Raw genomic sequence first — 18,736 nt, forward strand, 5'->3', positions numbered from 1 at the left:
AAGAAGAAGAAGAAGAAAGACTGGGCCAATGATCTGGGCTCTGTGGCACATGATAAACCATTTATCTGTTTCAAAAGGATCCCCTGCAAAACAGCTCAAGGCATCACATTTCTGTCCGTGCTGGGACAGCTGGTTATCGTGCCTACAGGTGTAACAGGTGTACAAGAACTGCAAGCACATCACTTTCAACAGCAGTTCYTTGGGGGCAGCAATCTCTTACTGTGTCTAAATAGAGAAAGATCAAAGAAAAGCAAATGCAGAATCTGCTGCATTCACAAGCGCCATGTGATCTTAAAAAAACACAAAGACAGGATTCAACCTACTGTTCAGTTCCATTCTCTTGTCTCTCTGGAAAAAGAAACAAAGTTAGTATCATTTTGACTGCTAGAACTCAGTTAAGTAAAACATTTAGACACAGCTATTGCTGTCTCCAGCAGAAGACATGGTGCGATTCCATGGTATTGCATTAAGTACTTTAACACAGTCAATCAGTAGGAATGGTATCTGGCACTTTTCTGGTTCCTTTTCTCAACAGATCACCATGTTAGCTTTGTAAGTGAACTGATACTGTTCGATCCAATATTTCTGGAACCTAAGGAGAAAGATGTGTGGCTTGTGAAGAGCATAGCAGAAATAATTATTGCTCCCAGTTTTCAGACCAAGGTTCTTAAACTGGCAGTTAAGTGTCCAGTTTTCATCTTTGGCCTAGCTCTTGGAAATTTCGGAATGGAATCTAGATTAGCAGTCCTTGAGCAAAGACTATGCAGCAAAGGGCCTGCTAATTGCTCACCAACCACGGTTGTCACGGTTTGAAGGTTTCCCAGTTGTAGCCTGTCATCCCAACCAACAAGAAATGCATTTCTCCTCCAGAATGAATCATATACTGAACATATTTTATTCTAACGTGCAAGTGCGGACAGATGGATGGGGTTAGGGGGTTGTATCAGAGACATGGAGCTAATTCGTGTTCTACTGCACCAGTCATAGTGCTTTCAGTCTGCAGGGGAAGCAAACCAGATAGACCTGAGCAAATCCTGGGGAAAAAAAAAGGAAAAAAAAGAAAAAAGAAAAAAAAAAAGGACCACAGATGTCTACTGTAGTTTCCAAGCAAATTTACTAGTACTCTGTGTGCTGGCATTTGTATGTGATGGGGGCCTGGCAAAGAAACTTTCTTCAACCAATATCTTTACCTCTTGATTCTGAATATTCAGTAATTTTCTAAGCAGGGATCAATATCCTGTTTTTATTTGGTTCTGGTTCTGCATGTCATTTGCTAAATTGTTTGTGACATGCAATTTTGCTTGAGCTACAGCTTCAATACCCTGTGAGTTTATATTCCCAAGGCCCAGAAATTTCACAGTTAAGGTTCTGCAGAGATCTCTTAACTAATGTCATCTCATAGGGAGAGAAAAAACACAGTCTGGATTCAGATATACATATTAATTTAATGGAGAATTACATTTGCCTATGGCCCACTCTGGCAACTYTGTAGCATACTTGGCAAATAGAATTTAATGGAGTTATCTCCATTATCTTAAGTATTTCACAGACMGGCAGGTACTGGCTTTGGCTGATCTGTCAAAATGACTGTCTCTTTATAAAAATAGTGTCTGTTYGGGGATTTTGTGCCCATGTGTATACTATAACTGGAAAATAATATACATATATAAATACTACAAATATTGAATATTTCCTAAAAGAAAGCATTGATTTTCCTTTGCCTGCATTTGGAGCAGATATGAAATGAATACAGGTGCTTTTCTTAACAGTATCTCCAAACTTATTTTGCATCTTTGTTTTCCACTAAGTTAACTGATTGTGTTAGCACAGCTGTTTGTTAACGCTTCGTAGCTGCAAAAGGGGAAACAAAAAGCTTTAAGGCTTTATATGTTCTTCAAAAATTACAGACATTTTTACTCCCTCTATTCTTCACACTGATTTTGAAAATGAAGTGTTTCTTTCCTATTTTAGGTAAACACTTTWAAATCAGGAAGATTTCTTATTAGACTACAGCAACATCTATGGCTATGGCACTCTAAAAAATCCCAGAGATCTTTTAATAATAAAAAGCTTAGTGGTTCTCATTTCCCCTGTCCCCCCCACACAGAGAAAGCAAAATACCTGGTGTTTTCTTCTGGCACATTCTGTACAAAGCCACCAGAGAGAAGACAGAAAGGGTGATTACTATCAAGGTGATCACAATTGGCAAGATAACACCTGAAAAAGAGGGCGAATATCATTTTGCCTGCTGCCTCTTGCTTGCATTACTAACCTACACAYGCACTCACATGCACAAATTCAAGAAGAATCTCTAGCTTCTCCTTCCATAGCAACTTCATCAAACTATGAATTTCTCAGGAGCTGGGTAATTTGTTGCTCCTGTTATTCCTCACACACCCACTGAGTGTCAGGCTTGCAGTCTTTTTGAAGGGAAGATTTAGGCCCCTTCCCTCCCCCATCCTTAGTCATTCCCCAGCCTGGCATCCCCAGCAGTCGCACAGCCCTTCAGAGCCAACTTGCAGCTATGTTTCTGTAGGAGAGTAAGGTTTTAACATCTTCCCTGGTGGGAACACTGTAATCTTGATCAAAATATTCATGATTCACCCCAGTGTCAATGCCCCCCAAAGGTTTTACAAAACAGGAGCAAATTGTGTTTCAGGAGCAAATTTTTGCTGCATGTGACTTTTTTTTTGGGGGGGGGGGGGACAAGACTCATCTGAAATTCAGTGACTAAAGTAATTATTTTTCTTTTAACATTGTAAGCACCAAAAGACACCAAGGAATTACATAATTTAGCGACATTCTCCACAGCACTTATAACCAGGGATAGAAAATGCAAGCTCTCTTTTTTAAATGAGGACATTTCTTTCCTTTTATTATTTCCCACCATCTGCCATTTCCTGACAGGTGTTTCCCAGCCAAGAAATAAAAAGGAAAGAATTATGTAATGAAGAGAAGCTTTGCTGGGGGAAACATACAGACCCAGTTTCTCTCCATTTATCTCTCTCTCTCTCTCTCTCTCTCTCTCTCTCTCTCTCTTTTTTTTTTTTTGGCAGCACCCTGCCACATGCAAATTTAGCAGGCTCTAGCCTGCTGGCTTGTAGAGGGTGGCTGTGCCCTGGGCCCAGGGGCTACAGGCCAGGGACTGCATATTTCCTTATATTTCCTTGTGTCTTCTCTCTCAGGAGATGACTGTTCAGATTTTTTCCAGTTGTATCACTTTGACCTCAGTCCTTAGGAATAATTAAGCTGTTCTCCAGTGAGAATGGTATCAACTTGTTAAGCTCTGTTTCTCTTTGAGAGGAGTTTTATTACAGACATTTAAAATGGGTTTGTAATAAAGTCTACGCTCTGGTAAAGACCAAGATAAAACTGCCAGTTTTATTTCTCTGCTACTCTGATCACTCACCTAGAGCCAAACAGATCTACTGAAAACTCAAGAGATGGACAATAAAGTAGGAACACTCACTAGAATAATGGATGGTATCCTCTGGCATTTTCTCTTCTCCAGAGCTGCTTCCAGGACTGCTAAAACCTAGATTTGCAGAAGAAACATTGCCTGCTAGGTTAACATATTATTGTCAGAGCTCATCTTCCCCTCTCTTTCCTTACCCTTCCCATACAGTTGTTGTGTTCTGAATTCTGCAGCCATTGTGTGCTCCACTGATAAACATGTTCTTAATAATACCTGGAATAGTTTGGCAAGCAGATAGAAAAGTTTATTTAGTGTGACCTAGGAGAAAAAAGCACTTCATATGGATTGTCTTCCCTAGGACCATCTGCTTRCTTACCTACAGAGCGTGAACTACAAACTTTTTCAATTTTAGGAGGTTAAGATACTGTTTGACTTTAGAGAGATCTCTTGACGCACAAATAAATAAGCAAGAGAGTGAACATTAGACCTGCCTCCARAAGAAGAAACATCAAAATAATTCACTCACTATTAATAGTAAAAAATGCTAATAGTAAACAAAGACATTCAGAGGTGAAATTTTTTTGAGAGTCAAGTGTTATGAAAGCATGTGTATGCTCTTTGCCATAGTTGGAGACAGCAATGATTGTTGGGAGCCTCTSGGACTTTTTTAAGGCAAGATTTTACAGAATGTGTTTCTCTCTTTATATGCCAATCTGAATTTCAGTCAGGTTTATCACTTTATCACAAGATGTTTATCACTTTGTTCCAAATAGTCTGAATAAAAACAGAACCACTGAACTGCAAGAGAGCAAAAGGAAAAAGCAAACTTCTGTGCTTCCCTAGTAACATTACATACACACAAGATTATATTCCATATTGAAAGGAGGCTTGAGTATACCTGTGTTTACTGCCATTGAAAAAGCCAATCATCAACTGCATAAATAGATAGCTAGATGCCTAGCATCAACATCATAATGTAAGGCCAAACATTTCTGTTGCTCATTATAATAACAAATGTGGCTCTAAACAATAGTGCCTTGGGAAGAAGGTCTGTTAAATGGAGATAGTAGCAGAGAGTATAGCTCTTTTTCTRTATGAGTAATTATAACAGGGATGCACCCACTGAGGCTCTGTCCCAGTCACTGATCTGTTGGTCGGGTGTACAGATAGATATGCCTTGTGCACTTGTAGGGATGCACAGTTCTTCTCCARAGAACAGAAGAAAGTACAACTTGATGGGTGAAAACTGAGTCATGAAATTAACTGAATCATTCAAATCAATTTCCAGGGCCATTCTGAGAGCCAGGATTCAATTCTCTACTGGGAAGCTTCTGAATTACAGGCCTATCATTTTTATGGAAGCCTTTGCACAGACATAATAATTCTAGTCTACTGAATTATTGTTAACAAACAATGCCAAGCCAATACTCCTCTGCTTGCTGCACAAATTCTAAACTCAGGTCCAGTATCAATGAATGTTTTGGAGACTCTTTTTTCTCCATTCTTCTCCTTTCACCCCTATTTCCATTCTCACAACATACATGTCCATTCAAATATGTAACGTATGCAGATATGTCACTTGACACAAGAGGAGTAAAGCAGAGGAGATCCAGGGGCTAGTTTCTTCACAGGTTTGCTGGATATGCAAGTACACTGGATTTTCCAGATAACTAGAAGCCACATCCTGCTTAAAATGCAACAYGGATGGTACTGCAAAGGTAAGGATTTGTGAGGACTGTGTTCTAATATTTGTTATGCTGTTGTGCAGCCATTTGAATTTTGGGCAGGTTGTTTGTCTTCTCTGTTTTGTTTCCTTTTTTTGGGGGGGGGAGGGGGGATGTTCTGGTGTAAGTTTGTGAAACCTCTTGGGGAGAAACGATCCCTTACTATGTGTTTGCAAGGTGCCAAACCAATACAGTTTTAGCTGAGACCTTCTGATGCTGTAGTATAGGAAACAATCATTGTCTGAGCCCTTATCTCTGAAAAAGCACTATGTTTCTTTAAAGTAGAAGTCACCTCCCCTGTGGTGCCTATCTGCTGAGAGATGATAATGCAGGGATGGAATGTGTGAACCATCAGGAGGTGACATAAATAATTCTTATGCATTGATAATTCCATGTGATTGCTTCAGATTTCCCAGGGGAATACTACTGCCCCATTACCTTACCTGATACACTACAGGATATATAGGGCAAGCAGGCAATTATTGCAGCAATGACTTATCMTGGATACTGTTTGAAAATATCAATAGAAAAAAAAAATTACACTGAAAAACATGAATGTGTRTCGTCTGTATTTGTCTAACAACTCCTCTGGGAAAAACTGAAGATTCAAATCCACAGGTTATTTTCCTAGATCTCTCTATTAAATGTGAGTAATGCAGAAAAGAGGAATCCATATGTCAATGTTTTAACTATATGAGACTATCAATAAGAAATACAATGGCTAAAAAGAAATACTATTGAATTAATAAAATGGATTAAGGAATTAAAACCTTTAATTCAGTTATCCACTTTATTAGTTAAAATTCTCTCACAAGCCAGCCCACCTATCTGTATTCTCTGGATCTGCAGAGTGAATCTGGAAGATATTTTCCAGCTATGGAATGATGTGGAATGTGAATAACAATTAATTAGAGTAATAGATTCATCATGATAACAGGAGGGACAAACTGTTAGCAGCAGCAGCAGGAACTGCAGGGACCAGTACAGAGCAGACTGCTTCCTGATAAACCCAAAGAAAAGGAAATAGCACAATACTRGTTCAGTAGCACAGGAAACTGCTGCCTTACTCTGGGCAGTTCTTATTGCTTGTTCTAACTATAGCACAAGCAATGAGAGCCACCAGCAAGAACAAGCTCCTTGGTAAATACTGTACTTTTATATCAATTTCCCACTGCATGACGTGATTTGCTGGGCCTGATTTTTTTTTTTTTTTTTTTGCTCCTGCTGTGTTTTCTTTTCAGTATTTTCTGGTCCAACATGGCATTCAGTTGAGTTCACAGAAGTTTCTCATTGTTACAACTTAAGCATCATTCATCTACTTCTCAGTGTTACACTTCAATTCATTCTTCCCTTGGAGCCTCTTACTTCCCTCAGCATTTCCTTTCCTCAGTCTGCCTCCCTCTCACCTCAAGCCAGCCCTTTTAGTAAGTGTGCAAAGATCAAACCCTTCTGTGACTCTTACTTTTTGGTTCTGCTGTGGAGTTCACAGGAAGGCCTGTAATAAAACAGAAGGAACAGCTTTATTAGTAACTGTTTTAAGATTAGATGTCCTTGCTTATAGGGAGGAGAAAGCAAGGAGAGTTTTGAATATCATGCAAATTGGCAGACTCTAACAATGTGCTCTGTAACTGCACAATGAACACTGTCCTGGAATGGTGGCTGCCTATGGCTGCCCTGCTGACACTGTTCATGAGCTCAAAAAATCAGAGCTATCAAAGTCTGCAGAAGTCGCTTATAAACTGAACTAGAATCCAAAGCGCAGCCCACACTGGGTTGCTGTTCCACTCAAGAGGAGAAAATCCTGAATTAATTGATAACGTTCCTAAAAAATTTCTCCTGTCAAAACCAAATAGGCACTTTGGAGTGAACAGCTAGCATTTAATTGACAAATACTATGAGTGTTTTAATAAAAGAAACTCAGATTCCTGAGACACATCTTCARGTGTCACAAAACCTTTTAAAAATGAATCTTCATTAATTATCTTAGTGTTCTTGGCTAGCAGACTGCTGAGCAGCAGGATTAAGAGGCATTGTTAATGAGGAAGCAATGGACCTTACATTACTGTCTGCATAATGCTTACTGGCCCACCACTGTCAGCTGCTCTGCTCACTTCAGATATTTTTGGTGCAGAACACTAATTCCTGCTTTTGTTAGTATGCTGCTGTATTCATGTGTCTAGACTGTAGCATGCTTGGAAATTAAGAAGGTTGTGAATATTTCACATTTGGAGGCCAGCCACAGACAACCATCACTCCCACTGTGATTTTTATTATGTTACATTAAATCTCTTCTATGACCGCTCTGTAGTCAAAGGAAGCTGGGCACTTAACTCATCCGTGTCTTTGAAAATATCCACCTGCGTGAACTGGCAGCAAAATATTTATCTGTTTGTACAAGACAGACTGTCTCTTGCCAGAGGCTAGTGACTGGCTCTCTGCCTGACTGTTGAGGTCTCTCACACTGGATTACTGAAGCTACCATGCAAAAAAAAAGAAAAAGCAACCCCAAGGCTGTATGTCCTCAGCAGTTGCTTGCTATTCTGAGGTGTAAATCAGGGTGTTTGGGTGCTTCCTCTAGGTTGGATAGCACCATAAAAGCCCCATCGCTGCATCTTTTCAGTGTTTGCTTCTGCCAAGGTGACTGTGGGGAACATAGCTTAACTGATCTTATACTGAGAGCTCCTAGGAAGAACATGTCCGACTGCCACATCCTCTGCATCACAGCTGTGCCAGGTTGGGAGACAGCAAAGGTAATGCTGCAAAAGTTGCCATAACTCAGAGCAGGCATCAAGCATCTCCTCTGTGTGCCCAGGGTTACACAACTCTACATCAGACTAGTATCCCAGGGGAGTACAAATTCACTTTTATGCCTTTGCTGCACTTTCAGTGCTGTGAACTGATGCTCTGTACAAATACAGCTCCTGCAATAGGAGCTGTAATATGAGTTAAACACACTATTCTAATACTGTGAATATACTCTTTGAAAATTCGAATGGGTGCCATTGTGTTTCCGCCTCTCAACGCACAATTAAAAACAGGAATCACTTGAGCCACTGGGGTCTAAATAACCATTTCTCCTAATGACACATGTGACAGAGCTTTAATTGCACTTTAATCAGAAGCATGCATGAAAAGCCTGTTCAAGTTGAAAAGTCAAGCACTCAGAAGTCTGCAGTGAGAACTCTTCTTGAACATACTAAATATTAGTAATACTAAGTACTCTGAAGGTACACTGTATCTCATGCTGGCTTCCTAAAACTCAGTGGATATTTTTTACAAAAGCTTTTTTATCGTCTCAGCAATTCATCTGCAAAAAGTAGTGCCATCTTACTCATAGAGGAAATCTGTGATGATTCATTAGGTAATGCTTATAAGATGTTTAGGTAATATTAAATGACAAGATCTAAAGAAGAGCTTGAGAAAGTTAATAACTACTGTCAAAGAAGATTTGGAATAGCACACAGTACAGAAAGGAGGAGGACACATAYAGTTTAGTGGTTATCACATCTGCTTTACATGCTAAAGGTTCTGGGTTCAAGCCCCAGTGGAACCAGCACCAGGAAATCTTTGGGAGGTTGGACTAGATGATCTCCAGAGGTCCCTTCCAACCTTACTGATTCTGTGATGCCATTAAATCCAGCATTAAGGAACCCTTGAAATATGAAATGATTGCTCATTACTTGAATACTGCCTTTCCTGCAGTGGGGTTGCATGGAAATAGTGAGTGGGGTTGCATGGAAAAAATATAATGTGATCATGTAGGAATTGTTGATCAAGCAAACTGTAAAACTGTGTGTGTGTGTGTGTGTGTGTGTGTGTGTGTGTGTGTGTGTGCCTGCCTGCCTGCACATGCATAGTCATGGAGATGGGAGCAGACCTTGCCAAGTCTTAGGAGTCAGTCACTTTTCTACAAAACTTCAAGTCTTTTCTCTAAAGTCTGATGAGAGCTGAGCTTTCCTAGGGAAAGTTCTCAAGATTCTAACACATTTTCCCTTGATTTCAGTATTGCAAACAAAGTGAACCACCTTGGCTGAAATCAGAATAAATAAATAAATAGAAAAAAATCTATCAGAACTGAGGCTGATATGCAATTTCAGCCCAAAGACTTAAGGTTTGTCAAAACTGTATGCAGGTGATGTTAGGAATGGGAAGTACCAGGTGACCTTTAGACTGTCAGTACCCATGGGCACATTCAGAATTCATGCTGCTATCTTGGCCAAACTTTTGCCACTTCAGTAAACCCAGAAGGCAGAGTGAATCGCAGGTAGTAAACATGATAGCATGACTACAGTCCCTTTCCTGTAGTTCAGGGACTACAGAAGCCTCCTGACTCCTCCTGACTCTTATTCTTAAAAACTACATGTGTCTATACACAATAGAACGACAAACATCTTACCCAAAGATACCTCATCTGGATTCTGTTAGAGGATGAAAACTTAAGTAGGCAATGAAGAAAAACTTTTTGCCCTTCCCTCTCTTCCCTCACTGTCTCCAGTATGCAAGCAAGCTGTTAGCTCACACTGTGCTCGAGGATTGCTCAGCCCTGCTGCATAAACAAAGTGCACTTATCAAAGCAGGTGAGTAGGTGTTTTCAGTTTGCATTTTATAAATAATCATCCTGTGCCCTTCTTGGTAGTGGGGCAATGCACTACTGTTCTACAGAAAGAGAAAGACAGAAAGAAAAGCAGCATTTTGCTAACGTATTTACTATAGTTGTACTAGCTGTCTGTTGGTAGCTTACCACATCTTTCAGGGCTGGGAGTTGGGGGGGGGGACGGGACAGATGCTCTGCATAAATAATCTGGGAAGGTTTCCAGATTCATCATGAAAAGTGAGGTATACTACACTGACTGTGCTGAGTCCTTGTTGTGCAGTAAGGAAGACAAGGATAAAAAATTGGCAATGACTGTGGTTTGATTTGAAAATACCTGCCTGAGTCAATTTGGAGCTGTTTAGAAGCTTGACAGATGGAGAAAGAACTGGTAACTAACCTCTCCCTACTCTATCCTCMGAGGTCTGCTACCTAAACAGCCTTGATATCCTGCAGTTTGCTGCTTCTGTTTTTTGGAGGGCAGCCACATGAAACTGTGTTCATTGGCAAAACAAATGAATAAATTTGGCTGATTACTCAGAGGGGATACCGCAATATAAATCAAAGCAAAATTAAGAACCTTGAAAATCCCTCCTTATCCTAACCATGAGGTAGATCTGTAACTGTATTAACTGAAGCTTTGCTACATTTTCCATGTCCCAAGCTCTTTGATTCTCACATGTTTCTTTTTGTGAGGACACTGAAGTAATTTTTACCTMATATCACTATCCAGAGTTCTTACATAGTCTATGCATAGAAAGAGTCAAACCTAGCTTGACTTACTCATAAGAATTTTTCTAAGGAAGATGCCTCCTGCAAATCAAGTGAGTAGGATTTATAATTTGAGGAGTGCAATAAAGATATCAATAGATGCAGCAGGTTGATTCATTTGACAGTTTATTATAATAGATCATTTGATCTTAACAACCTGCTGGGTGAACTTACTCTAATACTGCTTTATGGATTTTTTGTTGTTTAGGTTGCAGTATGAAAAGATACAATAGCTGCTGTTTCTCAGATGTATGTAGACTCTGAGGGATCCATTAAATCTCCTATTTTTCATTAATTAAACAAAATGAGAAAATTAAGTTTTAGCAAGCATTCCTTTGTGGAGGCAGAGAATGAGTAGGAGGTATATTATACATGACAGACACAGCAAAAGCCGAAGAAGTACATGTGTCACAGGCAGGCACGTAGCTTGTCCTCTGCTAAAAACAGTCCTTATTCCCTTCTGTAGCCTGGCTGAGCACTATGCAGCCCCTCCTCTGGGGTTGGCTGGTTCATCTTTTTAATACAGCAATACTGTTCTCTGATGTTTCTCCAAGTTCTTTCCAAGGCTCCCCCACTCGTTTCAGTTGCTCTCCAGCTCTCTGTGGTACTCCTCCCACACCCTGATATGGCTGGCTGGAAATTTCTCCTCAAAATCTGCTTTTCTTTTCATATTTCCCCAGCAAGAACAGAAATTTTCACAAAAATGGCATTTTTTTTGTGAAAAATGGCCTCAAAACTAAATATATTACTTTGGATTGAGGTTAGCCAGCTGAAATATTTTGGTTGAACAAACCAAACAGAAATGTGCTGTTTTGAACCAATTTCGCACTAATTTGTGTTCCCCTGAGCTCCCACACAGAAGCTGTGCCTTCAGATTCCAAGCTCTACTATCCCTACAGGCTGCAGCGTGAGCCCCTTTTGCATACCAGCCTCTGCTCTGCTGAACAAAAAGGTATCCATATCTCTAGAGAAGTACCTGAACATGAAATTTTACAGAGCTGTAGAGGAAAAATCTAATCTCGGTGAGATATGCAGTATTTCTACTGGTCTTAGTGCAAATCCAAACAATTGGCTCCACACTTGCAATATTTTTAAAGTTATTAGAGTGCTGTCTGTGGCTTCCTCTGGCCCCAAGCAATTGCACATGTGAGGTGAAACTTGTTTAGAGTCAGCCAAATATTTTTAAGTCTTTAACTTGCACAAGGAGAAGGGAACAGTGAGGGTCTAAAGGTGCCCCCATTACGGATAAGCTACCTAACTCATCAAGGTGAGTAAAGGGATTTCTTGCATATTTAAGATGAAACAGAGAAGCCTGAGGCTATTTCTGTGAGGAGACAGGGAGGGTATAAAAGTGGAAGCCTTGGTGAGTTAGAAAGTGATTTTGAAACAGCAATTTTATGGGAACTCAAAGTACTGGCTGTGCCAAGGACCTAGACTGAGTGGCCCACGATAGATGGTCTCTTTCTTTCTCAGACAGGCAATTAGAGTCCTGGCTTCTTGGATAGTCCCTGAGCTAATGAAGATTTATTGGTTTTAGAGCAAAGTGAGCTGAGTTAGATGATGATTTTCACAAACAGACACATGGAAGGATGAAAAGCTTTCTGGGGAAATTCTAAATGTAGAATATAATTGTACAAATAATATAATAGGTAATTCAATACACATAACCCATAAGTATATAGATATTACATATTCATTTTAACCCGGAGAATTTACCTGTGTGAGAAGGAAGAAAATTCCATAAAAAATATTTTAAGTTACTGTGTTATTCCAACATAACAAGGGTAAGGTTTCCATACTGTGTGTGTCTGCCAAAAGACACCAAACATAATAGGATATTCAGGTGACTACAGCTCACAATATATGTATTATGGGGCACCAACTTATTGAAATAAAGATACCTAAATCAGTGGCACTGGATTAAAAATGAACAAAATTCAACATTTCTAAAATGCTTATTATTATTGCAACTTTTTGTGCTCTGACTGTTTCAGTATGTACTGAGCATATGATATTACTGCTGTTTTATATCGAGTCCCATCCTCCATGAGAAAATCACAGTGCACACACATTTGCCATGCTTAGTTTAACCACCACAAAATGTTATGGAGGACTCATTCTTGTCTCCCATGCTTAGCTCCCACATACAGCAGTCTAGACAGTCGTACAGGGTCTTATCTCTCTTGGAGGATGCTGTGTGATAATAATTGGGATATACAAACAAAATCAGTGTCCTCATTGGGTTTAGATGAGAGCATATGTAGCTGAGAGCAAGCACTGAGTGAGGGCTCAAGAGATCTTAAGAAAACCTAAGTGATTTATTATTCTTCAAAATCTAGCAAAGCTAAGCCAGATAAAAGTATAATAAATTATCACTCTTACGACCTGGCATCTGCCTTTGCCACGAAGTTGCTTAGTGGATAAACATACCTGGCAAAACAATAAAGTTTGATGGGAGTTGAGAAGGATTGATATTTTTTGACCTTGCATGTGACCATGTTGTACTTTGAACAATGTCATTTAATTGGTAATATGCATTAGCTTGCCCTCCAGATTTATTAACAGTAATAAAAATTATAGCTGTTTTCCTCTGCTTTGCAGCCAGAGGATTTATCTCAATGACCGCCTCTGTCAGTGAATGTTACACAATGACCACATGCAGCATGTGTAAGGATTTCTATTATCTTCTATAATTTATATCCTCTTACAATGACATTGAATATCCAGACTGAATCTTCTGAAGTTTGCCCATCACCACTTGTAACGGCATAACTAGATGACATGGATTCAACATCACATCACTCACAAATAAGGAGAGGCTATTATTCCAGAACAATACACAACAAATGAAGAAGGGATTCAAAATTATTTGCATCTTTTCAACCATTTGGATAAGGAAATAGTGTATGTGTTTTCAAGACTTACTTGAGGTTTCAGGAGCAAAAGTTGTTTTTTGTTGAGCAGTTGTAGGAAGCAAGGAGGGTCCCTTGGTAGATGAAGCAGCCAAAGTCCCATTTTGTGCTGATTGTGTTTCATTTGCTTGTGTAGCTGGAAATGAGACAACCAGGTCAGATACACCTGAAGATTTCTCATCATGGAAGGGATCTCTAAACACAACCTTTTGCACTTTTAGTTCTTACTGCAGTTATTTTAGACTCAAACTTTAAATGTTAAATTTTAACTTTACACCAATTAAAAAAAAATAAGAGCTCCCCTACCCCCCCAACATGTACAGGCTTGTAAAAGCAGTAACAGAAACCCTCTTGTCGCTCCCTTATCATAGGAGCGAGTCAGTAAAAGCATGTGATAGGAGAATGAAGAGAAAACCAGGCTAGCAGTAATCCTTCATGCACTGAGACATTCAAACACAAATGTGCCTTACAAACTGTGCAAAATAATCAGGTGTGTGGGAGAAATGAGGAGGGAGGCAGCCAGTTTTCTCGTAACCCCACAGAGAGCTGTTTTCCCATTGGGATCAAACGTTCTCCACGTCCTGTCAATCCTGGCAGCAGCCCAGCTCTAAGCACTCTGCTTGTGTTTAGGAGCTGTGAGAACAGATTGTTCTTGGGAACATGTGCTGTACGCTGTATATTTCTCARTAGGGGATCAGGAGGGGAGGGGAGAGATGATCTCATTTTCATTTCATTTTTTAATTCAGTTTGGGTGAAATTCTTTCTGCTACTTACAGATAGCACCAGATATGACTTACGTCTTTAACTACAGCTTTGTGTGAAGCTTTTTACACTTATTTCAGGGGACTGCAGATCAGGCTTCATTCCTGATGTCAAGGGGTGAAGTGGACATGCTAAGGTACAAATTCTGTGTGCAAGTTTTCACCACTCCTGAGATGAGAAATGCAGCCTCACAGGGAAGGTTCCCGTAATTCCACTATACAACTGTAAGATTAAATCCTAGCAACATAATTCTCTGCTGACTTGTGGCTTTGAAGTAGCACTTAAGCAGTATCCAGGCCTTACGCCTCATACACTGTAAAGGCTCTACCAACAACACATTTAGTAGATCGAATAGCTTCTGTGACAAAAGCCTATGGGAACAGAAGCATCCATATCCAGCCATTGCTCATATATGCAATAGCAATACTGAAAGCACTGTGCTAGAAATCTGCCTTTTTGGTAAATCCCTTAACTCATATCTATGCAAGGTTTAATTTGATCTCAAAAGCAGGAGATGGCATAAGCCCTTAATGCGGTGCCCACATTCTCTGCTGGAAAAGGCGGGGGGACTCTGTGCGGGCACGTGGTGACTCACTTCTGCYGTCCCCACTGACACATCCATCGCTGCAGTAATTCATCATGCTCTGGCTTAGCCAGCTGCAGCAGAGACTTCTGCCTGTCTGACAGAGGGAGGCCTGGATTCACAGAAAAGCAGCACAGCAGAGGAGAATGGCTGCTGCTGCCGAAGCAGTCACATCATCATTTAATGGGCTTGTTGTCAACAGCTGATTATGAATAAAATTGTAAAACTGCAAAGATTGTAAAATAGCTGTCCGAATGGGGCTGATTGCTACAGTTGCAGAACTCCTAGGTGGTGATGCAGCTCTCCCAGCAGGTATTTCGATGAGATAAATGACAGTGTGTTAACCACTGTTCTCAACACGTATTTGTCAAAGGGATAATAACTTCAGGTATCCCAGTCTAGGCATTCTTGTTTGCAGGTGCAACTTGCTGTGGAGTGAAACTACTTAAAATTTTGCTTTGGGGTCTAGACTGCACAAGTGACATCACTCTTTTGACTAAATGTGAACTAGTGGATTTCATCCCTCCTGTTAATAAATAAGACTAATTGTTGGTTTCTAAGATAACAGAGCATGAACAGAAAGAGGGAGAGATTGTACTTACAGGCTGCAGAAGGAAAGAATACTGAAGATCTTTTTTTTTAAAAAAAAAAAAAATCCTTTGCATGATTTTACAGAGTATGGAGCATTGAGGGCTTTTTCTGAATCTGTAATGAAAGGTGACAGCAGCCACAGAAATAGTAGCAGAGACTGGAAGCCTTGTCACATCTCTGCTGTGTGAATGTGATCATTCACTGAAGCTCTCAGCAAGGATTGAAGTACAGAAAGTGGTGGTCTCCATTAGAAAACAAAGAAATGTCTGATTTTTATCAAAAATCAGATGCGATAGAGGCACCTTCAATTTTTGCCTCAGTTCCATAAGGACAATAAAAAAAAGAGGGGAGAAGCTAGTGAAAAATATGAGATAGTGGCCAACTTTCATGTTCTCTCTTCTGCTTTTAAGAGCAGCGGTCTTACCAGGCCTGTGTTGTCTTCAGGGAGAAACTTTCCTCCCCACCCTGCACTGCTATTGCGGATGTACATACTGCCCAGAACTGGCTAGTAAAGTCAATAATATTTCAAAGTGCCAACCTGTGGTGTGACTTGGCCTGTGAAAACAGACAGATTTCTGTAGCCAAGCCAGCCATATAGCAATTCTGGAACCTGTCTGTATCGCACAAGGGCTGGCCATACATCTGCAAAGTCCCTACACCATGTCCTATCCAAAAACCCCTACACTATGTCCTGTCCCAGTCCTTTGCACCGAAGCCAAACCATGACCTTCTTGCAATGTAGGCCAAATTTTTGTCTTAAAACACTAAAACTTGTTTTCATACACACAGTTTTTCCAATTTTTTCTTAAAATTGAATRAAAATATAGTGAAGTCTTTTGGCCCAGACCAGTTCTCAACGTCTTATTCAATGTTCCTCTTTACTCAAGAGGTGTAGGTTATGCAGACACAACCTTCTGTTTTTAGGTTAATTAATCAACTATTAAAAGTTTTTATTTTCTGTTATAAATGAAGGGCTTTAAAAGTAAGTTGAAATCCAAGCAACCAGAGACAGACTGATCAGCTTGTGAAAAGGGAAAACAACAGGAACAGAAAAGAAAGGCTTTGATTAAGACTTCACACCCTGAGCCATCCTACTTGCAGAACCTATACCTGTAGCCGTTTGCAACTGAAGCTCGTATCTCCACGTGAATGCATATTTTTATGATGGACTATACCACCCACAGGAAAACCCTTTCTTGCAACATTCCGGAGGTTTGTAATTTGACCTACTCCCAACTTTTTCAGGGTATCGGTTCAGAGCAGCACCTGGAACTAAGCTGCACAGACAGGCATGCCATTCCTTATTAGCATTTTTTCCCATGCCAGGAGCTCTACCTGTCAGTAAGGTTTAGTTCCAGGTGGCTGTGCCGATCTGATACCCGCAAATCAGGAACCTCTGTCAAGCCCAAAGGACTGGAAACGGTACTCATGATGTGATGCTCTGTGGACTCCTGACAGGCCTATGCGATCACAAGTACAGACTTAAAAAGATTCTTTGTGGCTTTCAGTATCACCGCACTAGCTTGCACACTGGCCAACTCGTATCCTGTGATTCACCAATCCTAGCATTTAAAAGGCAAGCCAAAATGCAAAAGAGTGCAGACTAATGATCAGACTCTTCTCTATGACAATCACAGCACGAACGCTGCATCCGTAGAAGATGTAACCTCTGTGTGAGAGAGAAATTGCTCTATAGGCAGCATAACAGGGCCAGGTCCACGAGCAATGGTTTTAAAAGCAGTAAGCATGCATGCAGTCTACTAATAGAACTCGCTTTTCAGGCAAGAGAATCAAGGAAAGAGAAATCAAGCTCTAATCAATTGCCACATTTACTTGTGCTCTAAATGCCAATTTGGAGCAAGCTGGTATACCTCTGACTGCTGAGTGAAATATTTACAGTATTTCTTTCTTAATTTTTTCAGTCAATTAAATATAAAAAAAATAGAGTATTTGAAAGCTCTGGTTCAGAAAAAGGCTTAAGCAAACATTTATCTGGTAGTTCATTGCCAGCAAAGAGATCGGTTTCTAAGAAAAGAAAATTCAAGAAATGCACTGTATTAACTGGTTGGATTAATGTAAACAAGTAAGCAATGCAAATATCCAAAAGCTATACAACAAATTTAAGAAGAAACTCATTTTGATGCATTGAGCCAACACACATGTTATTCTGAAGATTTTATGGGGAACAAAAGTATTTCCTAAGATTGCTGCAGGGTAATTGGTACCACATCTGTGCTTTGAGTACTATGACCCAATATAATATAGAATATAATTAACTTAGCATTGAACATATATATAAATAGAGGAGGATGCTTTGATATTGCTCTGATCATGTAGAATCATTTTCTTTTAATTAAATACTTATTAAATAAATAAAAAAAAAAAGAAGAAAAGAAAAAACTAAAACCCTTCCAAATTCACCTCTCCAGTTACAAGGAGACTCAAATCCTAAGGACCCCAGACCATCTCCTCTACAAATTAAAGGTATAATATTCCTTGCGTCAGATTCTTGGGCAAGATTCTTTAAGGACATGTAATACTGCAGGATGAAGAGCTCTGTTTCTCAAAACCTCTGAATTTGTTTCCCAAACTACTCTCTTTGATCTCTTCTTACTGATCCACACTGTTTTTTTCAGAGCTCTAGTTTCGAATGAATCAGAAATGCTTCAATGAAATTATTACTTACTGTTTATTGTGCTGTTACTTTTATCGTCCACTGTGGGGGAAGTTTTTACTGGTGGTTGTGTTGTTGTAGCTTGTGTTGTTTGTTGTGTAGTGTTAGTTGAAGGGGTTGAGCCTAATAAAGAAAGGACATTAAAGTTATTTGATTAATTTTTGCATACACATGTATGTGCAAAATACCGATTGGCCTGCTTACAGTCTAATCTTAAATTACCAGATGCATATCTAATTTAAATTGGAAAAGAAAAATGAAGAAGGGCTCCCTTTACTGCAGAGAAACCACATCCCACAGATGGGTCATTCCACTGAAGACAAGCCCATGGTAATGTAGTTATAAGACTTTGCTTTGCAGTCATCTTGAATCGGAAGAAGAGAGCCATTGTGTACTCCCCAAAGGCTTCAAAATAGAATTCACTATTTATAATACAAATTCCCAGGCCAAGAGGCACTGCTTCTTAAATTTCTGATCAACATCTGATTCTTTCTTTTTGTTTCCCCTCCACACAGTTCTTTAGAAATGTATCAATAATTGGCTCAAAAAAATTTTCACTTACTGGTTGTGACAGATTCATTTGTAGCTTCTCTTGCAATTGTTTTCAGTGCTGGTGACTGCAGTGTTGTCACTTGTGAAGTGAATGTGTTCACAGCTTCCATTACAGCAAGAAAGACATTCACATGTTTATTATTTTATCATGCATAAATAAA

At 39.7% G+C, this 18,736-nt stretch overlaps 1 protein-coding gene across 3 annotated transcripts in view; it reads right to left on the reverse strand.

The window, feature by feature from the left end:
• The window catches only part of EMCN (endomucin), a 54,072-nt gene that overhangs the window by 15,122 nt on the left and 20,214 nt on the right, over positions 1-18,736 (reverse strand). For 2 of the 3 annotated variants that reach the window (XM_085325594.1, XM_085325596.1), the window contains exons 3-9: positions 18,586-18,678; positions 18,036-18,146; positions 13,427-13,549; positions 6,602-6,634; positions 3,470-3,535; positions 2,122-2,217; positions 324-348 (exon numbers count right to left, since the gene is read on the reverse strand). In XM_085325594.1, the coding sequence (XP_085181720.1) occupies positions 324-348; positions 2,122-2,217; positions 3,470-3,535; positions 6,602-6,634; positions 13,427-13,549; positions 18,036-18,146; positions 18,586-18,678 (547 nt within the window). The remainder of the gene's footprint in view (positions 1-323; positions 349-2,121; positions 2,218-3,469; positions 3,536-6,601; positions 6,635-13,426; positions 13,550-18,035; positions 18,147-18,585; positions 18,679-18,736) is intronic. The other variant, XM_085325595.1, reaches the window with a different exon arrangement.

This window comes from Rhea americana, unplaced genomic scaffold, assembly GCF_003343005.1.
Source record: "Rhea americana isolate MKP2758 unplaced genomic scaffold, rheAme1 scaffold_99, whole genome shotgun sequence".
Lineage (NCBI taxonomy): Eukaryota > Metazoa > Chordata > Aves > Rheiformes > Rheidae > Rhea > Rhea americana.